General features: G+C 38.8%; 1 protein-coding gene across 1 annotated transcript in view; it reads left to right on the top strand.

The window, feature by feature from the left end:
• The window catches only part of MMRN1 (multimerin 1), a 45,092-nt gene extending 43,143 nt beyond the window's left edge, over positions 1–1,949 (top strand). The window contains exon 8 of the mRNA XM_081109421.1: positions 1,115–1,949. Within this exon, the coding sequence (XP_080965547.1) occupies positions 1,115–1,536 (422 nt within the window). The 3' untranslated portion in view covers positions 1,537–1,949. The remainder of the gene's footprint in view (positions 1–1,114) is intronic.
• Positions 1,950–22,002: the final 20,053 nt, after the last annotated feature.

Here is a 22,002-nt window from a genome sequence, read left to right as displayed (position 1 = left end):
GGAACACTTTAGTCTGCTTAATCTGGCCTCATTTGAGGATTAATTCCTTTTACTTTGGAAAATTACTGAATAATGCACATGATTTACAAGTAGAAATGTCTTTTTTGTCAGACAAATTCATATTGATGTACACTTGTCGAAATGTTCAATATTGGTATAATAGAGACAGCTTTTTCCCCCCTTATGCACCCTAAAAGAAAATCTCTATCCCTTAAACAAGTTGTCAAACAGTACACCTTTGACTCATATCAGATATGGCCATTTAAATGAAACTTTCGTAAGTGCTTAATCACTACAGCATATCTTCCATGAAGGTCAAGCTAATAGTGGCTGTTGAGTAGGTAAGGACTAGTAGCACATGCTCGAATGTATTGAGTAGAATAAGATGCCTTTCTGTCCATTTACCTTGTAATTATTGGTTGCTATAAATTTACTTCAAGAGTGTACCATTTCTGATTTCTTTAAAATGCATTCTCTTTAATGAGAGCAAAAAAAAATAAAACACAAACAAAAAAAAAACATTTCAAAGCAGGCTTTGAATATGCTGCATAGTGAAGAGTACATTTTTTAGTCTATTTTTAAACCTCAGCCTTTGTTAGTACATTTGGCATTAATTACATAGAAAATTCCTTTTGTCTACTTCTCTATAGTGCATATGACTTCATTTGGTTTTCGGTTAGCCTCTAGAAACTGTTTGACAAGGTGCTGGGAACATTGTTTCTGCATCACGTCAGCTTCAGTGCCTTCCAGGGGCCTTAAAACATTCCTGCATACCGTAATAATCATCGAGTGCTTTGAATTCCCTTATCCCTGGAGAGATCAAAGAAATATGCAAATTAATCTTTGAGGCATTTTTATGAGGGAGGTAGAATGTTATTATCGTTCTAGTTCTGTCCTGATCTAAATGGGGGAACTGAGGCTCCGAGACACTGCTTTCTGGCAACTCAGCCAGAAGAGGCAGGATCCAGACACACCTGCCCTTGTTAAATACGATGAGTGACCTTTTACTTCTGCTAATCCTTTTTGTAACGGAGACGAATGATACAGATATGAGGAAAGGCAAAACAAGGTAAAAACATAAAAATTAACTCTTTCCATTTATTTCCTTTTACAGATTTTTCCAAAGGTTCTTACAGATACGCACCGATGGTGGCATTTTTTGCATCTCATACATATGGAATGACTACACCAGGTCCTATTCTATTTAATAATCTGGATGTCAATTATGGATCTTCATATATTTCAAGAACTGGAAAATTCAGAATTCCGTATCTTGGAGTATATGTTTTTAAGTATACCATTGAGTCATTTAGTGCTCATCTCTCTGGATTTTTGGTGGTTGATGGAATAGATAAGCTTACATTTGAATCTGAAAATATTAACAGTGAAATACATTGTGATAGGGTTTTGACTGGGGATGCCTTGTTGGAATTAAATTATGGGCAGGAAGTGTGGCTAAGACTTGTAAAAGGAACAATTCCAGCCAAATTCCCTCCAGCTACTACATTTAGTGGTTACTTGTTATACCGTACATAAATTAACATGAAAGGCAGGCTCTCACCCCTACTGAGAAGCAGCCAGTGTTTTTATTTACCTTTGCATACACATCTGCTCTGTTTTTAGTTTTTCCATACAACATGAAAATCAGTTTCTTTTTTTATCTGAAGTAAGACTGAGTTTGTTTATTTCACAAAATTATTTGAATATTTTTAGATAACCTGAATATGAAGGGGTTCTTGCTCCTAAAGAGATTTAGTCTAACAGAAAACAAAGTGCATGTATTAGCATAACTATTTTTTTCTCATGTGAAGTCACTTCAATGTAAAGTAATATCAGATGGTAATCACTCAATATTATCTGTCACAGTAGTCTTTCCAAAAAGAACAAAAAGCCAAAAACATTAACTGTGTTATTCTCTGCATATATATATTCAAATAAAGTACTCTAAGATCGAGAAGTGTTTCTTTTTCATTTTGATATTTACTATTTACTGTTGAGTTGATCAATTTTATATATTAAAATTTTCATTTGTAACCAAAATTAAGAAAGTTGAGTTTGACCCTTGAAATATGCTTAACTATGTTCTCTTTCTATAATTAGAGGATAAAGTAATAATTGACAAATATTTGAACATTTACACCCAAGCCTAAGGATATGTAAGTGGATCTTTTGCTTGTCTCCACTATAGGATGCCTACAGGGGGAAATAAAACCTTTCCCTGAGAGCGTCCTTCTGCAGCAGCACATTCAGACCTGCCTGGGTCTTTATACAAAATACTAGGAGGTAATGCTATGATTTATGGGGTGCTCACTAGGCCCTGATTCTCTTCTAAGAAACTTACCTGTGAAATCTCCTTGATCTCACAAAGACTCTCACAGAGGTGGGTATTATTGTCATTATTTTTATAGTTGAAGAAACTGAGGCAGAGAGAGATGAATAAACAGACCAATTTCCACAACTCCTACAGACTGAGGCAGAATTTAGGATGAGGCTATATCTTCTCCAGTACACACATTTATCCTTTCCTTGTATTGCCTCCTACGGGTGTACCCAATTTACTTACTAATCCCTTATCAAAGGTCATTGAGATTGTCTTCAATGTTTTATTATAACAATACTAGAGACCCGATGCAGGAAGATTCGTGCAAGAATGGGCCTTCCTTCCCCTGGCTGCCGGCACTGCTTTCACTCCAGCCTGGAGCCGCCTTTCTGCGTTCCCATGCTGCCCAGAGGCCCAGAGTGGCTGGGGTGGTGTGGAATGCCTGCATCGTCACCATGGCGACAATGCAAGCATCCCATCCCCAGCCGCTTGGCGCCTGTGTATGCAAATTAACCCACCATCTTTGTTGGGTTAATTTGCATACCCTCCTGATTGGCTGGTGGGTGTAGTGAAGGTATGGCCAATTTGCATCTTTCTCTGTTATTAGTGTAGATTGTTGTAGTGAACGCCCTTAAAATAACTTCCTACATATTTGACAAAGTATTTCTGAAGAACTGATTCCTATAAGAAATAGTAAAAATAATGAAAAATTTTTGGTGCAAGCATTTTTCATGAGCTAATTTATTTAATGCTTCTATGAATTACATAATAAACCTATGAGATACATGCTACATGTTATTGTCTGCTTTCCACAGATGAGAAATAGGCACATACAGAGCAAATGATTTTTCTAATATTAGAGAAAATTATGGAAAATTTCTTGAACAAAGAATAAGCATATATTTTTATTTTGATAGCTATTATCAAATTGCCCTCAAAAAGATTTCTACCAATCCATAGTTCCATTTTGTTCATGTAAAATAGTACTCTTTATTCCCTACACATCCTCATCAAAACTCACAATTTTTAAATGCTGCCAATCTTGAAAGTGAACACAGTATTTCCTTATAAGCAGATACTTGAAAAGTTTTCAAATTTGCTGCAACTTGAAAACATATGTCTAAAGACTTGTACACAACATGTAATACCATATGTAATACTTTAAACAATAAAGAATTTAAAATTTTAAAAAAATATTTGTACACAAATATTCGAAGAAGCTTTATTTGTAATAGATAAAAATTAGGTACCATTCACATGTCCACCAACAAAGGAACAGTTAATCAAACTCTGGTTTATTCATAGAATTGAGCAGTGATTTTCTTTTCTTTTTAGAGTTTTATTTGGTTTTTAATACATTTTGAAATTTTTATTTTATTGATTCCAGAGGGGGAGCAGGCCTAAGCCAGCAGCAGGTCATTATCTCCCGAGGGGTCCCAGACTGTGAGAGGGCACAAGTGGGGCTGAGGGACCGCCCTCCCCCCCCCCCCGCCCCCCGGCCAGTGCACAAATATATAAAAGTAATAAAAAATAGCTCTAACCGATTTGGCTCAGTGGATCGAGCGTCGACTTGCAGACTCAAGGGTCCCAGGTTTGATTCCGGTCAGGGGCATGTACCTTGGTTGCGGGCACATCCCCAGTGGGGAGTGTGCAGGAAGCAGCTGATTGATGTTTCTCTCTCATCGATGTTTCTAACTCTCTATCACCCTCCCTTCCTCTCTGTAAAAAAATCAATAAAATATATTTTTTTTAAAAAGTAATAAAAAATATCATGTACATCTGCTGCTTTTTAAATACATTACCCAGAGACATGAGGGTGCTTAGTGCCACCAAAATCATGAGTAGGTCAGCAAGAATGGGCGTGGACCTTTAATAACCAGCCTCTCTTTTTTTCTGTACCTCTGACCAAACTCCCATTACCTCATTTTGGATCACTCCAGGGACTGAGGAAGTTCATATTCAAAGTGAAGTATACCTCTATTGCTCTTCCTTACTCTTTCTCACCAGTCAAAACTCTCATTTGAAGAGAATGGGTTAATAACATTTGGGGATTACAAAATTATTAAAATAAGCCATATTGATTTTCAGTTGACTAGCCTATTTAACCCTCTTAGAGAAAGTTTTTGTTGTTCATCTGTTGCAAAATATAAATTTACTGACTCAAATGAATTTCTAATTCATAGAAGTTCAGTTATATATCATTATATATTTTACATACAGTATGTATCTATAATAATAAAGCGTAATGTGCAAATCAACATTCTGGATGACCTTCTAGAGACCATTGGTTCTCAACCTTCTGGCCCTTTAAATACAGTTCCTCATGTTGTGACCCAACCATAAAATTATTTTCATTGCTACTTCATAACTGTAATGTTGCTACTGTTATGAATCATAATGTAAATATCTGATATGCAAGATGGTCTTAGGTGACCTCCGTGAAAGGGTCATTCGACCGCCAAAGGGGTCGCGACTCACAGGTTGAGAACCACTGTTCTAGACGAAGCCGGGGCTGCGAGGGCCGAGCCCCTTGCACAGATTTTGTGCATTGGGCCTCCAGTATTATATAAAGGGTATATTTATATTATATATACATTCAGTTAGTTATATACATATATAACTTAAGGTTTTCATTTATCTAACATATATAATATAAATCTATCTATATTATATATTATGTTATATGTTATAGGTTATATATTGAATATTATATATTAAATATTATGTATTATATATTACATATTACACATTACACGTTACATATTATATATTATATGATATGAACAAGGTGTTTTGTGCACTTTTAATTCAAGTATGAAGAAAATGAATACACAACTTGGTACCTTTTTTAAAAAAAGTTATAGTTTCTTTTTATCAACTTTTTCACATTAGAAACTAATTGAGTAATATTCTTTGTCTTTATCAAAGGCAATTTTGAGTGTAACAATTTATCTTAATAGTCAGAGCTGTTTGCCTATCCTCTGTCCTTGCAGGGCACCAATGGGACACGTTACAGCAGAAATGATAGGCCCACTCTTCCTAGAATGTACATTTAGTTGGGTTGATTTCCCCTGTTAAAGGTAGAGATGTGTGCTGCCCCAGTGATTTCAAACCCAGGGTTTCGTCAATGAGCTGAGGGTGTTCTATATCACCTTCCCCTGAGGGCTTTTACCACAGCTCAGTGAGAATCTTCAATAAGCTACACTGCATTTGTGTTTAGAGAAAACAATCACAAAGTCATGTTCATCTCTCTGCACTGACATCCTAATTAAACAATCTCAAAACTTTGGAAAAAGTCCAAATTTTGGAGTTTTTATTACATTTATTCATGGATTGCTTCATAAATTATCAAAGCCCAGGCTTTAGTCAAGCATTTTCCAGATACCAAGTGTTTAATGTAGTAACATTTAGAATTTTTTAAAATGTTATATCCATACTTGTAATAAAACCAGTCTAGAACAGATCCTGGTTGTAACATGATTTCCTATTAGTAGTTGGATTCAAGTAGCTAAATATATCAACCCCATTGAGGATCACAATGAAAATGCTACATGGCACAACCTAGAAGTCAGTGTGTGTGTGTTTTCAGTATATTTTCACTGTATTTGAATCTAAATTTTAAAAAAATTTGGGTTCAAACACTTATTTGAATTTTCTATGTTTTGATTCAAATAAATATTGTATTAAGTCCACTCAAGAGTGAAAGTACTATATGACAGACACAACCAAGGAGTTCATGTTCTTATAAATGCTACTCTGCTGTGCTTACTTTAGCAACTAAGAAGAAATTAACTCCCTAGGTTCTTTTTAGCAGAATACAGACAATTACAGGTAATTTCCAAATTTTTTTTGTCATTTACTTTCCCTCATTTACCTTGCAGTCATTGTCATTACCACCAAAGCATTAATTGTGCAGAATATGTATAGAGAGGACCACATGTCTATTTCATCATCTACATGAAATTTGTGAATTAGGAATGACAGCAATTGCTAGAAAACATATGTAGGAAAAATTCATTTATTTGCATTACCTAACCATTTTCAAAAATGATTTGATGTGGTGAGATGGATAATCCTATATAATAAAAGGCTAATATGCAAATAGACCGAAAGGTGGAACAACTGGAACAATCGAACAACCAAACAACCAGTTGCTATGATGTGCGCTGACCACCAGGGGTGTGCGCAGAACATGGTGGGTGTTGGCAACGGTGGAATGGTCGAACAGGTGAGTGGGTGGCACCAGACAGAGGCGGGCTGCCAGTTGCTGTCATCAGGGTGAGCCTCTGGTGGTTACTGAAAGTTTTTTGCTCTCACGTGCCGCGGTCCCGCCTGATGCTTACACCTGCAGCCGGCACCAGAGCCACCGCTCACACCTGCTTCTGGTGCCCAGCGCTGGTCTTGATCACTTGGCACCATCAGCGGGTGTGAGCAGTGGCTGCCAGCCCTGATCACCCCTGAGGGCTTCTCCACCTCCCCCTGCTCCCAAGGGGTGATTGGGACAGCAGCTGCTGCTCGCACCTGCTGATGGAGCCGGCCCCAATTGCTCCGTGCCTTTAGTGTGTGTAAGCGGGGAGGTGCTGTCAGCGCGTGGGAGCAGCGGCAGTGGGAGCAGGGCTGCTGGCAGACAGGGGACCAGGACCGCAGTCGGAGGGGCTGGGTGGGGGTGCAGAGGATGGGCCAAGACCTGCCCCTGTGCCCACCACAGCCTCACCGCCTACAGTTCCTTTCAAGGTGCACGAATTCGTTCACTGGGCCCCTAGTATAATATATAAAAAGAATATTAAACTTTGACAAAGACATTGCTACTTATACACCAAATATATGCCAAGAACATGTGCTCTTTTTTATCCTAATTTCACAGATATATTTATGTGCACTAATTTTCATGATCTGTCATGAAGTAATCCGCTGGTAACAAAGAATAACCTAGAGAGAGGCCACCCATAGTCGCAACCCCCCTTTCAATTCCCTGCTGTACTTTGTTTCTTATGGTGACATTATAGGTTTTCTATTTGAAGGACTTGTTTAGATCTTTTTAATCCTGCTGAGAAGGCAGCTAAATATTATGGAAATTATTCTGTAGATGAAGTTTAAAAGGCCCTCCAGAGATTGCCTGACTTTTTAATGTGACTTTCATTGCCCTTTTCGAATCCTCCCATGAAATTTTTTGAATCACGATTCTATTTCATAAGCTCTGATTCTATTTTGTTTAAATGGTAGGCACACTGACGGGTCATCAGTGGGTTTTAGCCTGTCACAGAGATCCTTGTTAACAGCAAAAGAGGGACTCTACTGCATACAATGAATGAAAGTGGTAAACAAAGGCCATCACTGTACTTCTGTTTCATGTTGGCTTCTCTCTTCCCACTTGGGTCTTTATAAAATTTCAGGACACATATCAGAGGCACATCCTTTTGGTTTTCCCTTCCTATCATACAAGATTAAAATGGAAAAAAATTCAGAGTGAATAGAAAGATATTTTGGAAGGTATACGTCAAGGGCAATTCTGTGTTTTGGCTCCTCCCCCTTCCCCCCAACACACACCCACACACTTTACATGTTACATTGACCCAGCCGTGGGCAAACTACGGCCCGCGGGCCGGATCTGGCCCGTTTGAAATGAATAAAACTAAAAAAAAAAAAGACCGTACCCTTTTTCTATGTAATGATGTTTACTTTGAATTTATATTAGTTCACACAAACACTCCATCCATGCTTTTGTTCCGGCCCTCTGGTCCAGTTTAAGAACCCACTGTGGCCCTCGAGTCAAAAAGTTTTCCCACCCCTGCATTGACCTCTAGGTTCCCCCTCCCTGTGCTCCTCCACAACTCAGGAGCCTCTCAAACTGCTGTCATTTACCGGGAAATCAAGACCATTCCACGTGCAGACAAACGGCATCTGCAGTGCCTGCGAACTAGCCAAGACGTAATTGCTTCTCCCCGGTCCCGTTGGCAGGAAGCTCCATTTCTGCCCCCACATCCACTCCTTTTCTTTGAAAGCAAACCTCAAGGCGGGAGTCACCTTCTCATTACACAACAGCTTGATTCTTTACAGGAGCCTCTGAGTGTCAGCAGGAGAATGTCTGGCCTTGCAAGTGGAAGGAAAAAAAAAAAGCCTTGGTCTTTTAACTTTTACATTCCTGCTTCTCTTTCTGTGTTTCCCTTCTTCTCTTTCCCCTTGCCTTGCCCACCCCTCTTCCTCTTCTTCCTTCTTTTCCCCTCCTCTTTTTCCTCTTCTTCTTTTAGTTTCCAACCGCCTGCATCTTCTCTCCTTATTTCTGCATTCCTCTTCCTTCACTTTTACTTTGTCTCTTTTGCTCTCTTCTCCTTTCTCCTTCCTACCCTCCATTTCTTACACATTTCTACAGACTATCACTTGAAGAATATTCCAAATATAAAATCCTATGGCTCCTTTTTCCTCTTTTATTTTTTTACCCCATATTTTCTAAGATCAAATAATAATTAAAAACACTGCCTAGGATGTACCATATTTTCAATAAATTTCCATTGTATATAGTACTGAATCTGGCCTAAATTGTATTTTTAATGAAAATATTATTGCTAATGTGCTGTTCAGTAGGATTCTCTAATTACCTGAATCAATTAAATTAAACTGCCAGGAGAAACTAAGATGGCGGCATAGATAAACACCGGGAAATTGCTGCTTCCCGCAACAATTGATAAATGCATCAAAAACACAAGGTGGACATCATCCAGAACTACAGGGGGGCTGGCTGAGTGTAAATTCTACAACTAGAAGGAAAGAAAAGCACGCTGAGAGCCAGAGGAGCTGCGGAGGTGGAGTGCAGAGGTACGGGGGCTCGCGTGCGAGGAAAGGGTCTGGCACCTGAGGGCGCGGCTGTCTTTTTGAATCCGGAGGGAGACACAAGTTTCCGACGGCTCTGAAATCCGGTTCCGGGAAGTCTCTGGGAACCCAGGACTCATACGGGGAGAAACTGACTGTCTGGCAGCGGGTGAGCTTGAGAGCGGCTTTCCCTCAGAGGTGCTTGCAGCCATTGCCGGGACACTGGGACTCGCGACTCCTTAGGGCAGGGCTGAGGCTCCGCCATAGCTGCTCTCTCCGCCCTTTGATTCCTTGAGACCCTGCCCCGCCCAGGCTGCAGCAGAGGCTTTTGCATATGAATGCCCTGGCCATTTGCAACCTGTAATTACCTAACAAACTGCAGCTGGGCCAGACAGACCCAGAGCTTCCAAGAAAAGGCCCAAGGCCCCACAGCGGCTTGCATTGCTACACAGCTGAGCCTCATCAGGGCACCTCCAAACTCCAAAAAAGGAAGGGGAATCTGCAGTTCTCTTCATAGCTCCTGCTGTGTAACCTCAGGCAGAGGCTAAATTAGCACCCCCTGCTTAGATCCAAGAGCCACTGTGCCCAGTGGTCAGAGGGGGGCCATCCAGATCACGGCTCCTCAGATCCATAAGGGACACACTCAGGGTGCAGTCTCAGTGAGCACCAAAGCCCCACTGAAGCAAGTCTTGCCCCAGAAGGGTGTCTCCAGCACAGAAGTTCTCCCACTGCAGACACAGCTGATTCTCACTGACAATTGGCCTGGAGGTCAATTCCTTCCAGTGATCCTGCAACAACCAAGGCATAGCTACAACAAGACTGTGCACAAAGCCCACAAAGGGGTGCACCAAGAGTGTCTACCTCAGGTAACTGGGGAGGCGGAGCCACTGGGCCCTACAGGACACCTAGCACACAAAGCCACTCTATCAACACAGGGAAGCAGCCAAAATGCGGAGACAAAGAAACAGGTCACAAATGGCAGAAATGGAGGAAAGCAAACGACTGGATATAGAGTTCAAGGCCACGTTTATAAGGTTTTTCAAGAATTTTATGGAAACCGCCGATAAATTTAATGAGTCCCTCAATAAGTATAGTGAGACCATGGAGGACATGAAAAAGGACCAACTAGAAATTAAGCATACACTGACTGAAATAAAGAATAACCTACAGAGATCCAACAGCAGACAAGAGGATCCCAAGAATCAAGTCAAAGATTTGAAATACAAAGAAACAAAAAATACCCAACTGAAAAAGAAAAAAGAAAAGAGATTCCAAAAATATGAAGATAGTGTAAGGAGCCTCTGGGACAACTTCAAGCGTACCAACATCAGAATTATAGGGGTACCAGAAGAAGAGAGAGGGCAAGATATTGAAAACCTATTTGAAGAAATAATGACAGAAAACTTCCCCTACCTGGTGAAAGAAATAGACTTACAAGTCCAGGAAGCGCAGAGAACCCCAAACAAAAGGAATCCAAAGAGGACCACATCAAGACACATCATAATTAAAATGCCAAGAGCAAAAGACAATGAGAGAATCTTAAAAGCAGCAAGAGAAAGAAACTCAGTTACCTACAAGGAGTACCCATATGACTGTCAGCTGATTTCTCAACAGAAACCATGCAGGCCAGAAGAGAGTGGCAAGAAATATTCAAAGAGATGAATAGCAAGAACCTGCAACCAAGATTACTTTATCCAGCAAAGCTATCATTCAGAATAGAAGGTCAGATAAAGAGCTTCACGGATAAGAAAAAGCTAAAGGAGTTCATCTCCACCAAACCAGCATTATATGAAATGCTGAAAGGTATTCTTTAAGAAGAGGAAGAGGAAAGGAACTCTTACCATTTGCCACAGCATGGATGGAACTGGAGAGCGGATAAATACGACAGGATCTCACTCATTTGTGGAATATAATGAACAACATAAACTGATGAACAAGGACTGATCCAGAGACGGAGAGGCATTGATTGGACTGTCGGGCTTTGGAGGGAGGGTAGGGGAGGGTGGGGGTAAGGGGGAAAGATCAACCAAAGGACTTACATGCAGGCATATAGGCCTAACCAATGGACACGGACAACGGGGGGTGGGTGAGGGCATGAGCGGGGGGGCGGGGGGGGTGAGGGGTAGAGGGTAACGTGGGGACAAGGAAAATGTAATATCTTAAGGACATATGTAATATCTTAATCAATAAAAATATATTAAAAAAATAAATTAAACTGCCAACTGAGTAGTACATTTCAAAGAAATAATTTAACATACTTATTTACAAATTGCATCCAGGTTAAGCATAGATGACATTTTACTTATTTAGGTGAAATACTCGTTATGTACAAAGAAGTATCAAATGATCAAAAAACACATTTTAAAATGACTGCATCTATAAAAAATAATAGCCAGCCTTCTAATCAAATAATATGAAAATAATACACAACTAAATAAAATTATTTGTAATAAAGAATGAAGAAATACTTGGGGTAAATTAGTCACTATAGAAAGAAAATGCCCCAGTCAAAAAATTTTTATCCTAAGTGTCAGAATCTTTTGAAGGTACAGACCTCGCATTATTGAAGATCAGTACATTTCAATTGATGAAGATTAAGTATGATGCATTCTTGATTGTCTCAGGCGCAATCACATGTGCAGACAGAACATCTGTTACAGCCTCCCTTCTTGTTATTTTATTGCAAATTTACAATCTATTGCAATTAAAACAAAATGATTAAAGTTATAGACATTTTGAATAAAGAATGATTTATAGGCCTCTAAATAATCAAACCTATTTTTGCAAATGACTAAAATTTAAAAAGAAAAAAGATTTCTGAAACCCTATATATTGTGTTTTATTATAATGAAACACTGGCATTCAGTATCTACATTCAGGCATAGCTACTGCAGTGAAAAAAAAAGAAAAAAGAATACTAGACTCAGAAACCTACAATCCCACTTAGTTGATATATTTATTAAAACTATTTCACAAGGACTTAACATTATCTTTGTTATTTCCAGTATTCACCAGGTCCAGCCAAATGGACAGCATATAGTAAACATTTATTTAGTATTTGTTTACTAATGCTTGACCTGATGTATGAGTGAAGTGTTCATAAGGACATATGTTTTAACTGTGCACAGATATATCATATTGTCTGTGAAAGTAACTAAAATTGTATCAAACAGAATGATGCCATAAATAACTGCACAATCTATACAGACAGGTGTGTGCAACAGCAAGGGAAATATTCGTTTATAGAAACAATCTCCCTCGTATTACTGGGTTCCCTGACTATTTGTCTATTCAGTGTAACCATTAAATTAAATCCATGGACCCGGTCAACATCATGTAGAAAGCTACAGGTATCATTTGTAAAGTATAGTTTGACGATGTGCATGTTGCTAAAAATTCTGACACTATTATTTATTTACCTTAGATCTATTTTTCTAACCAGAATTAATCAGAGATTTAGGTGCCAAGATAACAAGGTTTTAAAGGACTTGTTAACAAGGCCGACATCAGTTGTCAGTTGGTTTTCACAACTATTTTACAATGATAGTCTATGAAGGGTAGATGATCTTATAGCAAATCACCCATCCAGTCTTTTAATATTGTTTCTGTTAAAAGTATTTTTGTGAAAGATGAATTGTTAACAAATATGTAATACTAGAGGCCCAGTGCATGAATTCGTGCATGGATGGGGTTCCTCAGCCTGGCTGGTGATCGGGCCTGATCAGCGCCATCTTGCCCAGTCCCATTCGGTGCCAGCCAGGGGGAGGGGCCTCGAGAGGTTGACCTGCCTCGGGAGGTTGGCTATGGGAGCACATTGACCACTGGGGGCAGCTCCTGCATTGAGTGTCTGCCCCCTGGTGGTCAGTGTGCATCATAACAACCGGTCGACCGGTCATAATGGTCACTTAGGCTTTTATATGTATGTAGATAAACAGCATATTTGTTTAAGAGTTCCAGGAACTAACTTCAAAGGAAGCTGGGTCTAACAACCAGACATTTCAGCTCCAGGAGACTTGATGACTTTCAAACATGAAAACCAGACCTCTGCTTGACCAGTTTCAAGATAATCATTGGAATAGACTATACTGACTTACACAAAAAGACCTTCAAAACCCCTCCCCTGATTTCTTTGTTCTTCTTTCCCTCTACCTCCTAATAGAACTCCTGCTGCACTGAGATGTTAGGATGGGATTTAGGACGGAGTTGGCCAGCTCCTTGGGCTGCCAGCACCCAAATAAACCATCGTTTCTTACATCAGCACTGGTCTCGTAAGTACTGGCTTTTGAAGCAGCAGGCAGCCAACCCTGAGTCTGGTATCATTATGGGCATGAATTGACTGAGTTCAAATTCCATCACAGCCAAAACCGGTTTGGCTCAGTGGATAGAGCGTCGGCCTGCGGACTGAAGGGTCCCAGGTTCGATTCCGGTCAAGGGCATGTACCTTGGTTGCGGGTATATCCCCTGTGGGAGATGTGCAGGAGGCAGCTGATCGATGTATCTCTCTCATCGATGTTTCTAACTATCTCTCTCCCTTCCTCTCTGTAAAAAATCAATAAAATATATTAAAAAAAAATTCCATCACAAATTATTTGACTTTAACTTTTCTGTGCTTCATTTTCTTGATCTGTAAATAGGCATAAAAATTGTTCCTACTTAGTATTAGGATGCTTATTGGGTTAAATATGACAATAGTAAATGCAATGTTTAGTATTGAGCAAATATTCAATGATTGGCTAGCACTCTTCTGCTAGAAAGAAGATTGTAGAGGGGAGCACACAGAAAAGGCGACAATTAACACAGACTCAGTAACTGCTTATTGTTGGATTGGAGTTTTAACAAAGAAAAAAAGAGGCAATAAAATGAACGGAATTAGTAGAGCAAGAAAGTTTATGAAATTGATAGTGAAACCAAGGATTCCTTAACTTCAATGAAATCCTAGCTCTATGAATCATATATCTCTCTCTCTACACCCCTCAGAGGTACGTAGCCTTTCCCCTGAGTCATCAGCAGCCCCCAAGGGAGCAGAAGACCATAGCTGGGACCTGACCAGTGGTCACAGATCTGGACTCCGGCAGGTTAACGATAACATCTTGACCTAAGTTATGTTTGGCTCCTGAGTATAAAGTGAATCTACCTCCTGGCTATCTTCCCCTGAGGCCAGACAGAGCGATGAAAGAGCAGACCTCAGAGATACACCCAAGACCTGAAGAAATGATTTATTCCCCTTACCCTACCTCCAACCAATCACCTCCCAACACAACTCTGAAACCCTGATCCGTGGTGTCTTGGGATATTGCCCAATAGAGTCTGTAGCCTGCATGCCATCCGCGAGTCCAGACGGCTCGAGCTTGCCTGTACTCTGGATTGGCCAATTCTCTAATAAACCTTTCTATTCTGAAAATTCCTGCTTGTTTTCTTTTAGCCAGTGAACACAGACAGACATTGTTTGATACAATAACATTGGGGTTTAGAAACAGGACAAAAGATATCATATTGTCAGAATAAACCTGCACAGCACCATTGGACAGATAAAAAAAAAAAAAAAAACCCCGAGAGAAAAACATAGATAAAAAGATAGTCTTGCACACTGGAATGCCTACTTCTCAAATGAAACATATCTTTAGCCTGAGGTAACACATTCGTGTTTGGGGGAAAGATATAGGAAATGAGGACATAGAAAGAAAAAAATGCAAAAAGAAACTATTTGTTGAACTTCAGGTGATATATTAATTATTCACTTTTCTTTATATTTATTGACACAAAACTTGCCAGGGTGTAAAGAAGAATTTGAAAAAATAAAAAGAAAAGCCAGGATAAAAAATAATTTCTCATACAAATAAATGTTTAAAATCTATTTTAGCCTGATTATTGCCTTTTAAAAATCACTTTTTACTGTAGTATTCATAGAGTCTTCAGGTATTATATTAGCCATCATTTTCAAAATAACATGTCACATAGAATAGGTAGAAGTTCAACTTATAGAACTTCATAAGCTATTTTAATGCATTAAAATTGCATGAAAATGAAGTAAATAATTTTATATTGCTAAAAATGTTTGATTCAGTAGCGGTAAGATGCTTCCTAAAATTTGATTGATCTCTTTAAAATAAGAACATTCAAATGTTAGATTAAATATATTCTTCCTCCACCCCGGCACACTGGAAAAGACACTAAAGAGAAAGCAGATAACTAAAAGGTTTTACTTAAGAGGTGAAATGCATGGTGGTTATAAGCAAGACTGTTTTGCTCAAAACCTGACTCTGAGCCTCAGTGCTATTTTCTGTAAAATGAGTCATAGTATTAATATCTCCCTCAGAGGTTTGTTGCAGGGATTAAATTAATTAATAGACATAGATAATTTAGAATAGTAGTTGGTACATCAATACTCTTGAAGTATTCTCCATTGGTATTTCTGGCATTCTTAACTTCAAGATTATGGCAACAAATATTTGACAATCTAAAGGTTTAAAAAATGCTACATACTTTTAGGGTGTCAGTACAATGTTGCTCAGAACTGCATACTTCAATATATTATCTAGCAAAATATTTGTTCCTAATCACAAAGATTTTGCTTTAAACAAAGATTTTGAGATCCTTACAAAATCTCCCTGGAAACAAATATAAAGACAAAGCTACTGGGATCGTTTTCTTAAAAGTCTCTTTTGTAAGCCGATGTAGAACAGAAGCATTCAGATAATAAAATGAATTTCCCAGTCATGATTTCCATCTAAATCTGCTTCCTTTCTGAAGCTTTTTCATACATGAAGCTCTCTTCATGGTACAGGTGAGTCACAGATTTCAAACGCAATCCTATGGCTTTCTGCATGCTTAATTTATGTATCTTTCAAGCACAAGGACAGAAAACATCTGATTTTAGAGTGGTTAAATCCACTTGTAATGTCATGATATATATTTGGTCTTTATCTTCCGCTTCTGAAACAGAGCTCGTAAGACTTTTGTAAGTTCCTAAATGGTAAGGTGGGAGAAGTGCCTTTTGTTATTTACAAACCTCTTTCAATCCTGTGGATTTTATGTTAATTAGATGACTGCTGGCTGGAGCCCCTCCATAGCTCCAGGGTCTGGGTTAGTTGCCAGAGGAACCAGCCATGTGATTGGAGGATTGAAACTCTCAGCGCCACCTGCTGGACATCCAGGGAAGGAAGGGGAGGCGGTGAGAATCACTAATAAGCTAATCACTAATGGCCAAAGATAAAACAATCATGCCTAGAAAAATAAAAACCTTTAGTGAAGGAGTTTGAAGAGCTGCTGGGTTGTGGAACACGTTCCTGTACAGGAGGGTGGTATACACCAAACTTTATAGACCCGGAAGCCCTGTGCTTGGGCCCTTTCTATTCCTCTCACCCTATGTATCTTTTCATTGGACTTTTATCTGTATCCTTTGTAATAAAATGCTAATAATACCTACAGAGTCTCCCCCCTCCCACCCCCCGAGTTCTGTGAACCAATCATCAAACCTGAGAAGATGTCATGGAAATCCCCAGTTTGTAGCCAAGTTGGACAGAAGTGTGTGTATCCTGTGGACCTACTACCTGTGATTGACATCTAAATTTTGTGTGTGTTTTGGGGGGGGGGGGTTGGGAGGGGGTGTTGTGGCACTGAGCTCTTTACCTGCAGGTCTTTCCTCATGTTACCAAACTCAGTGGGTTTGGTGCTTGGGCACTCTATTCAATAAGACTTGGTTGTTGCAGGGCAATTTTATTTACTTGCAGCAAGTAAAGGAGACGAGATTTATATCCAAAGCTCTGCCTCCTCAGGGAAGGCTTAGTCTTTGTTTTATACACATTTTTTTTCAATTACATGTCGACTTCTTCTTTGTGATTGGCTACTTTCGTCTGGTTGAGTTCCTGTTACTCATCCTATTTATTGCTGAATCTGCAGATAAATGAATGTTTTAACATTTAACAAGAAATAACATTTAGAACTGCCAGACTTGAAGACCCTTGTGCTAGCTAACACTAGCTTTGGGTAGCTAATGTCAGAACTGAATTAAGTTGTAAGAAACCCAGTTTGTGTCCACAGAGCACTGGAAACTTGCTTGGTGTGGAAAACCCACACATTGGATGTCAGAATTGTTCTATATAGGTAAGAAACAGATCATAGCAGTAGACTATGAAGAGATATTCTGAGTAAAGAAGTATTGAAAAAATAAGCATATTAAAACAACCCAATACCCATTCACAATGAATGCACTTAGACTAAGATGGAGAAAGAACTAGGCTAAAACTGATTCAGTTGTGTTATTAGATTAGTGATTTGCAGAGAGAGAAAAACAACATAGTGAGAATTGACAAAAATTAACAAAAGATAATGTGGATTTATATATATGAAAAATTGAAGTGCTGAAAAAAACACACTGGGAAAAGATAGTTTTGAATTTCAGTTTTCCCATGTACTTCTGAAATGCAAATGTGTCATTAACCTCTAGTACAGTGGTTCTCAACCTTCCTAATGCCATGACCCTTTAATACAGTTCCTCATGTTGTGGTGATCCCCAAACATGAAATTATTTTTGTTGCTACTTCATAACTGTAATTTTGCTACTGTTATGAATCCTAATGTAAATATCTGATATGCAGGATGTATTTTCATTGTTAATAATTGAACATAATTAAAGCATAGTGATTAATCACAAAAACAATATGTAATTACATATGTGTTTTCCGGTGGTCTTACGCGACCCCTGTGAAAGGGTCATTCAACCCCCAAAGGGGTCGCGACCCACAGGTTGAGAACCGCTGCTCTAGTAGAACAGTTAGGCAGTTTGGGGAAAAAAGCTGGACATTTAAAATGAGAACATAAATAAAGAGAAGTATAACAGGAAATGGTTTTCGGAAACTCAGAATTCCACTTATATTTATGTTGTTGTGTAAAGTAAGTAAACATTTTGTTCCATTTAGAGTTAAAATCATAACATTGACGTGAATTATAAATGCACTAGAGGCCTGGCGCATGAAATTTGTGCATGGGGGCGGGGGAGGGGAGTCCCTTAGCCTGACCTGCACCCTTTCCAATCCGGGACCACTCAAAGGATGTCCGACTGCTGGGTTAGACCCGATCCCACAGGGACCACTGGCTTCTAACTGCTCACCTGCCTGCCTGCCTGTCTGATCGGCCCTATTTGCTCTCCCTTGCTGGCCTGATTGCCTCTAACTGCCTCTGCCTCAACCCCCGCCACTGTGGCTTTGTCTGGAATGACGTCCGGAAGACATCTGGTCTATCCAGTCTAATTAGCATATTACCCTTTTATTAGTATAGATACTTCTAGATTAAAACTATTTTCGGTATATAAAAATACCAGGTTTTGAGAAAAATCACAATGGTTATTTTTTTATTATTTTATGATATGCTATTTGGTCCCTTGACTATGACAAAATATTGGGAGAAATTCAACTTAACATCCTATGTGAGAGAAGCACCAGGTTTCTTGTTAGATGTAGCAGCATGAACTAGGCCACAAATGGAGGTGCCCAACCATTTCCCTTTCTCTTAGTAATGCTTCCCCTCCTCCCTCCATGTAAAAACTAACTCCTGAATTCAAGATTCTATACAGGGTCCACAATACCTTGGGAAGTGGAATTCAGCCACTTCACTCAACCCTCTTTCCCCATCTTCTTCCCTTATATGCCAGCTTCTTTCTTTACCTCTCGGACAGCAGTTCCCCCAAGCAGAGGCCTTCCTAAATCATTGGGAATAAAAATGTCTCACTTAATTTGGTCTAGTCCAGTGGTCAGCAAACTGCGGCTCAGCAAACCACGGCTCGTGAGCCACATGGGGCTCTTTGGCTCCTTCAGTGTGGCTCTTCCACAAAATACCGGCTCTTCCACAAAGTACAGACTTCTGCACATGGGCCACGAAGTTTCAATCGTACTGTACGTGCGCACCCACACGTGGTATTTTGTGGAAGATCCACACTGAAGGGGCCAAAGAGCCGCATGTGGCTCACGAGCCCCGGTTTGCCGACCACGGGTCTAGTCATTTGGTTTGTCGTGAATTAAGAGACAATACAAAAAGGAGATATACCAGAGCAGTTTTGTAATTATTGCAAAATAACCATTTGCACATTATGATAAGCTATCACAGCTCTTAAGCCACACAATGGATAACACAGTTAATTCTCTGGGAAAAAGAAAGGAAACATCAGTGCATAGTCACTTTTATATTGAGGAGAACATAACTGCTTTATTTAAAAAATCACTAAAAGAAGTTCTTATGTTAATATTTTAAATGATTAATTTTATAATTAAACTAGAGGCCTGATGCACGAAATTCGTGCAGAGGGCTCAGCCCTCACAACCTTGGCTTCATCTGGACAGTCATTCTGCTGTTTGGTCTAATTAGCATATTAACTCTTTATTATATAGGATTTTCTTAAGATATTAAAAAGCTGAAGGAGAATAAAATGCTAACTATTTCATAATCTGTATTTCATAATCTTGGACCTTTCAGAAACCCTGAATATCATTAGATATTAAAAGGGCACTCAACTTTTTACTTAGCCACAGGTTTCTGTTCTCTGGGAGGAAAACAAATCAGTAATTATATGATGATTTTAGATAATATGCAAATCATCCAGTTATATTAACAGCAGAAATAGAAAGAGAAGAGTATTTTCTGGAGGGTGATCTAGGTATTCTGCCACTGGATACTTTATTGGATGGGGGTGGCATTATATAATAAGAAGCTCATTCTAAGGCACATATGTTATTTTTAATACTGAGGTAAAATACATTTCCCTGTCATTTTCACAAGTGAGTTTAGTTCTGTCGTGTAGAGTCATACAGAAAATAATATCTATGGGCTTGCTGCTGCTTGTCAGTACTTCCTCTAGAGTGTCATCCAGAAAGGTGTCAGTTCAAATGCCATGTGGGAAGATGCTGAGAAGCTGCCCCTAACAAGAATTGCCAGGGGTGTCAGGCTTTTGGAATTGAGGTTGCCATGCCTACCCCTTAACACTTCCAGTTTCCCTGGAAGTATCACTCAAGAATCTTTTAAGATAGGACTGTAGGCACCTTTCCCCACAATTGTAGCAACTGAGAAATAAAATGAATCTAAAGCTGTTTCACATTATTTAAGACATTCTATAAACCAAAATGAAACACTGAGGTTAATCAATGGTAAAACTTAGCAAATATGACCAAACTTTATTAATTGTGGTTACACACATGATTAATATAAAATGTATTGTTATAGGTTGAATTGTGCCCCCCAAAAAATTCATATGCTAAAATCCTAACCGCCAGTACCTCAGAACGTGATGGTATTTGGAGATCAGATATTTAAAGGTGATTAAGTTAACATGGAGGTTTTTATAGTGGGCCTTAATCTACTAACTGGTATCCTTGTGATAAGAGGGGCACACAGTCACAGAGGAAAGATCATGTGAGGACACAGCAAGAAGATGGCCACCTGTAAACCAAAGGGAGAGGCCTTAGAAGAAGCCACATCTACTAGCATCTTCATCTTTGACTTCTTGGCTCCAGATAAAATAAATTTTAGTGGTTTAAGGCACTCAGCCTATAGAATTTTCTTATGGCCATCCTAGCAAACTAATATATATATATTATATATAATTATTTATATGTCTATGTATTCATTATATATATATAATGAAAAATATATAACATACACACACACACATATGTGTGTCAAATATATGCAATATCTTATAGGATATCTAATATATTTTATATTAATTTATATGGTAATATAAATTGATAACATTTTATCTATGTCTATATTATCTACATCTGTAAATTTTTCAACAGAGGGAATTCCCTCAGAAGAGATATCAAGGTCAATATAACTTTTTATATCAGTAAGCGAAGTTTTATACTTGTCTATATCAGCAAACACTAACTATGGACTTAAAAGAATAGCATACAGAGGTCATTCCTCATGGATAGCTTGTGAGGAATGTGCAATTCTATTTTCCTACCAAGCAATTTACCTTCTCTAGCCAAGAACATTTTTAAAAGTACTGAGAGCACACTTACTCAACTGCCTCCAACCTAACAACCTTAATGAAAAATCTGTTTTTGATCTTCGCACTATACGATGGCTGACACTTTCAGAGTATGGTACCAACCATTTGCTCATGTGTGCTGATAACAGCATGCTATTAACTGCCACATTGTTGGGCCTGTCTATTATATTTGACATAATTTAATTGATCATGGGCCCTCACATTCATATATAGATATATTATTGTCTTAAGGCTTTTCTTTGCTCATGAAATATATATATATATATATATATCCTTGTTAATATTGCCAACATTTTCCATATTTGTTTTAAATGTACCAGTAAGACCCATATAATTTAATTCTTGAATAAAGGTGGCTTCAGAATTGTTGAATCTAAGGTATATTTTGGTTGACATTATGTTGATGATGTATGAGTTTATTTTTCATTTCTCGAAAAGCAATTTAAAAATTAAGTGCCTGAGTGTCATTTGGAAAGTAAAATTGTGAATATCCATTCATCACCTGAATGGTGCCTTATAATTCTCACTTTCAAATGAATTGTGTTTATTTCACAGCAATAAGGGCATTTTTATTCATACATTTACTGACAGCAAGAAACTTTACTTGATCCTATCGCAGTTTATGTGGAAAACATTTTGGTACTTTACTTCTTATAAATGCTTACCAAAGTGACATATTAAAATAACATATTAAGGCATCTTATGATATACTAGAGGCCTGGTGCACAGATTCGTGCACCAGTGGGGTCCCTCAGCCTGGCCTACGGGGATCGGGCCAAAATCCGGCTCTCCAACATCCACCGAGGGGTCCCGGATTGTGAGAGTGCGGTTCTCGGGTGATGCAACCCGGAATCGGGCTCCCTCCTCTTTG

This window comes from Myotis nattereri (assembly GCF_964212035.1).
Source record: "Myotis nattereri genome assembly, chromosome: 1".
In the NCBI taxonomy this organism is placed as follows: domain Eukaryota; kingdom Metazoa; phylum Chordata; class Mammalia; order Chiroptera; family Vespertilionidae; genus Myotis; species Myotis nattereri.
This window is presented reverse-complemented; position numbering and strand designations above follow the sequence as displayed.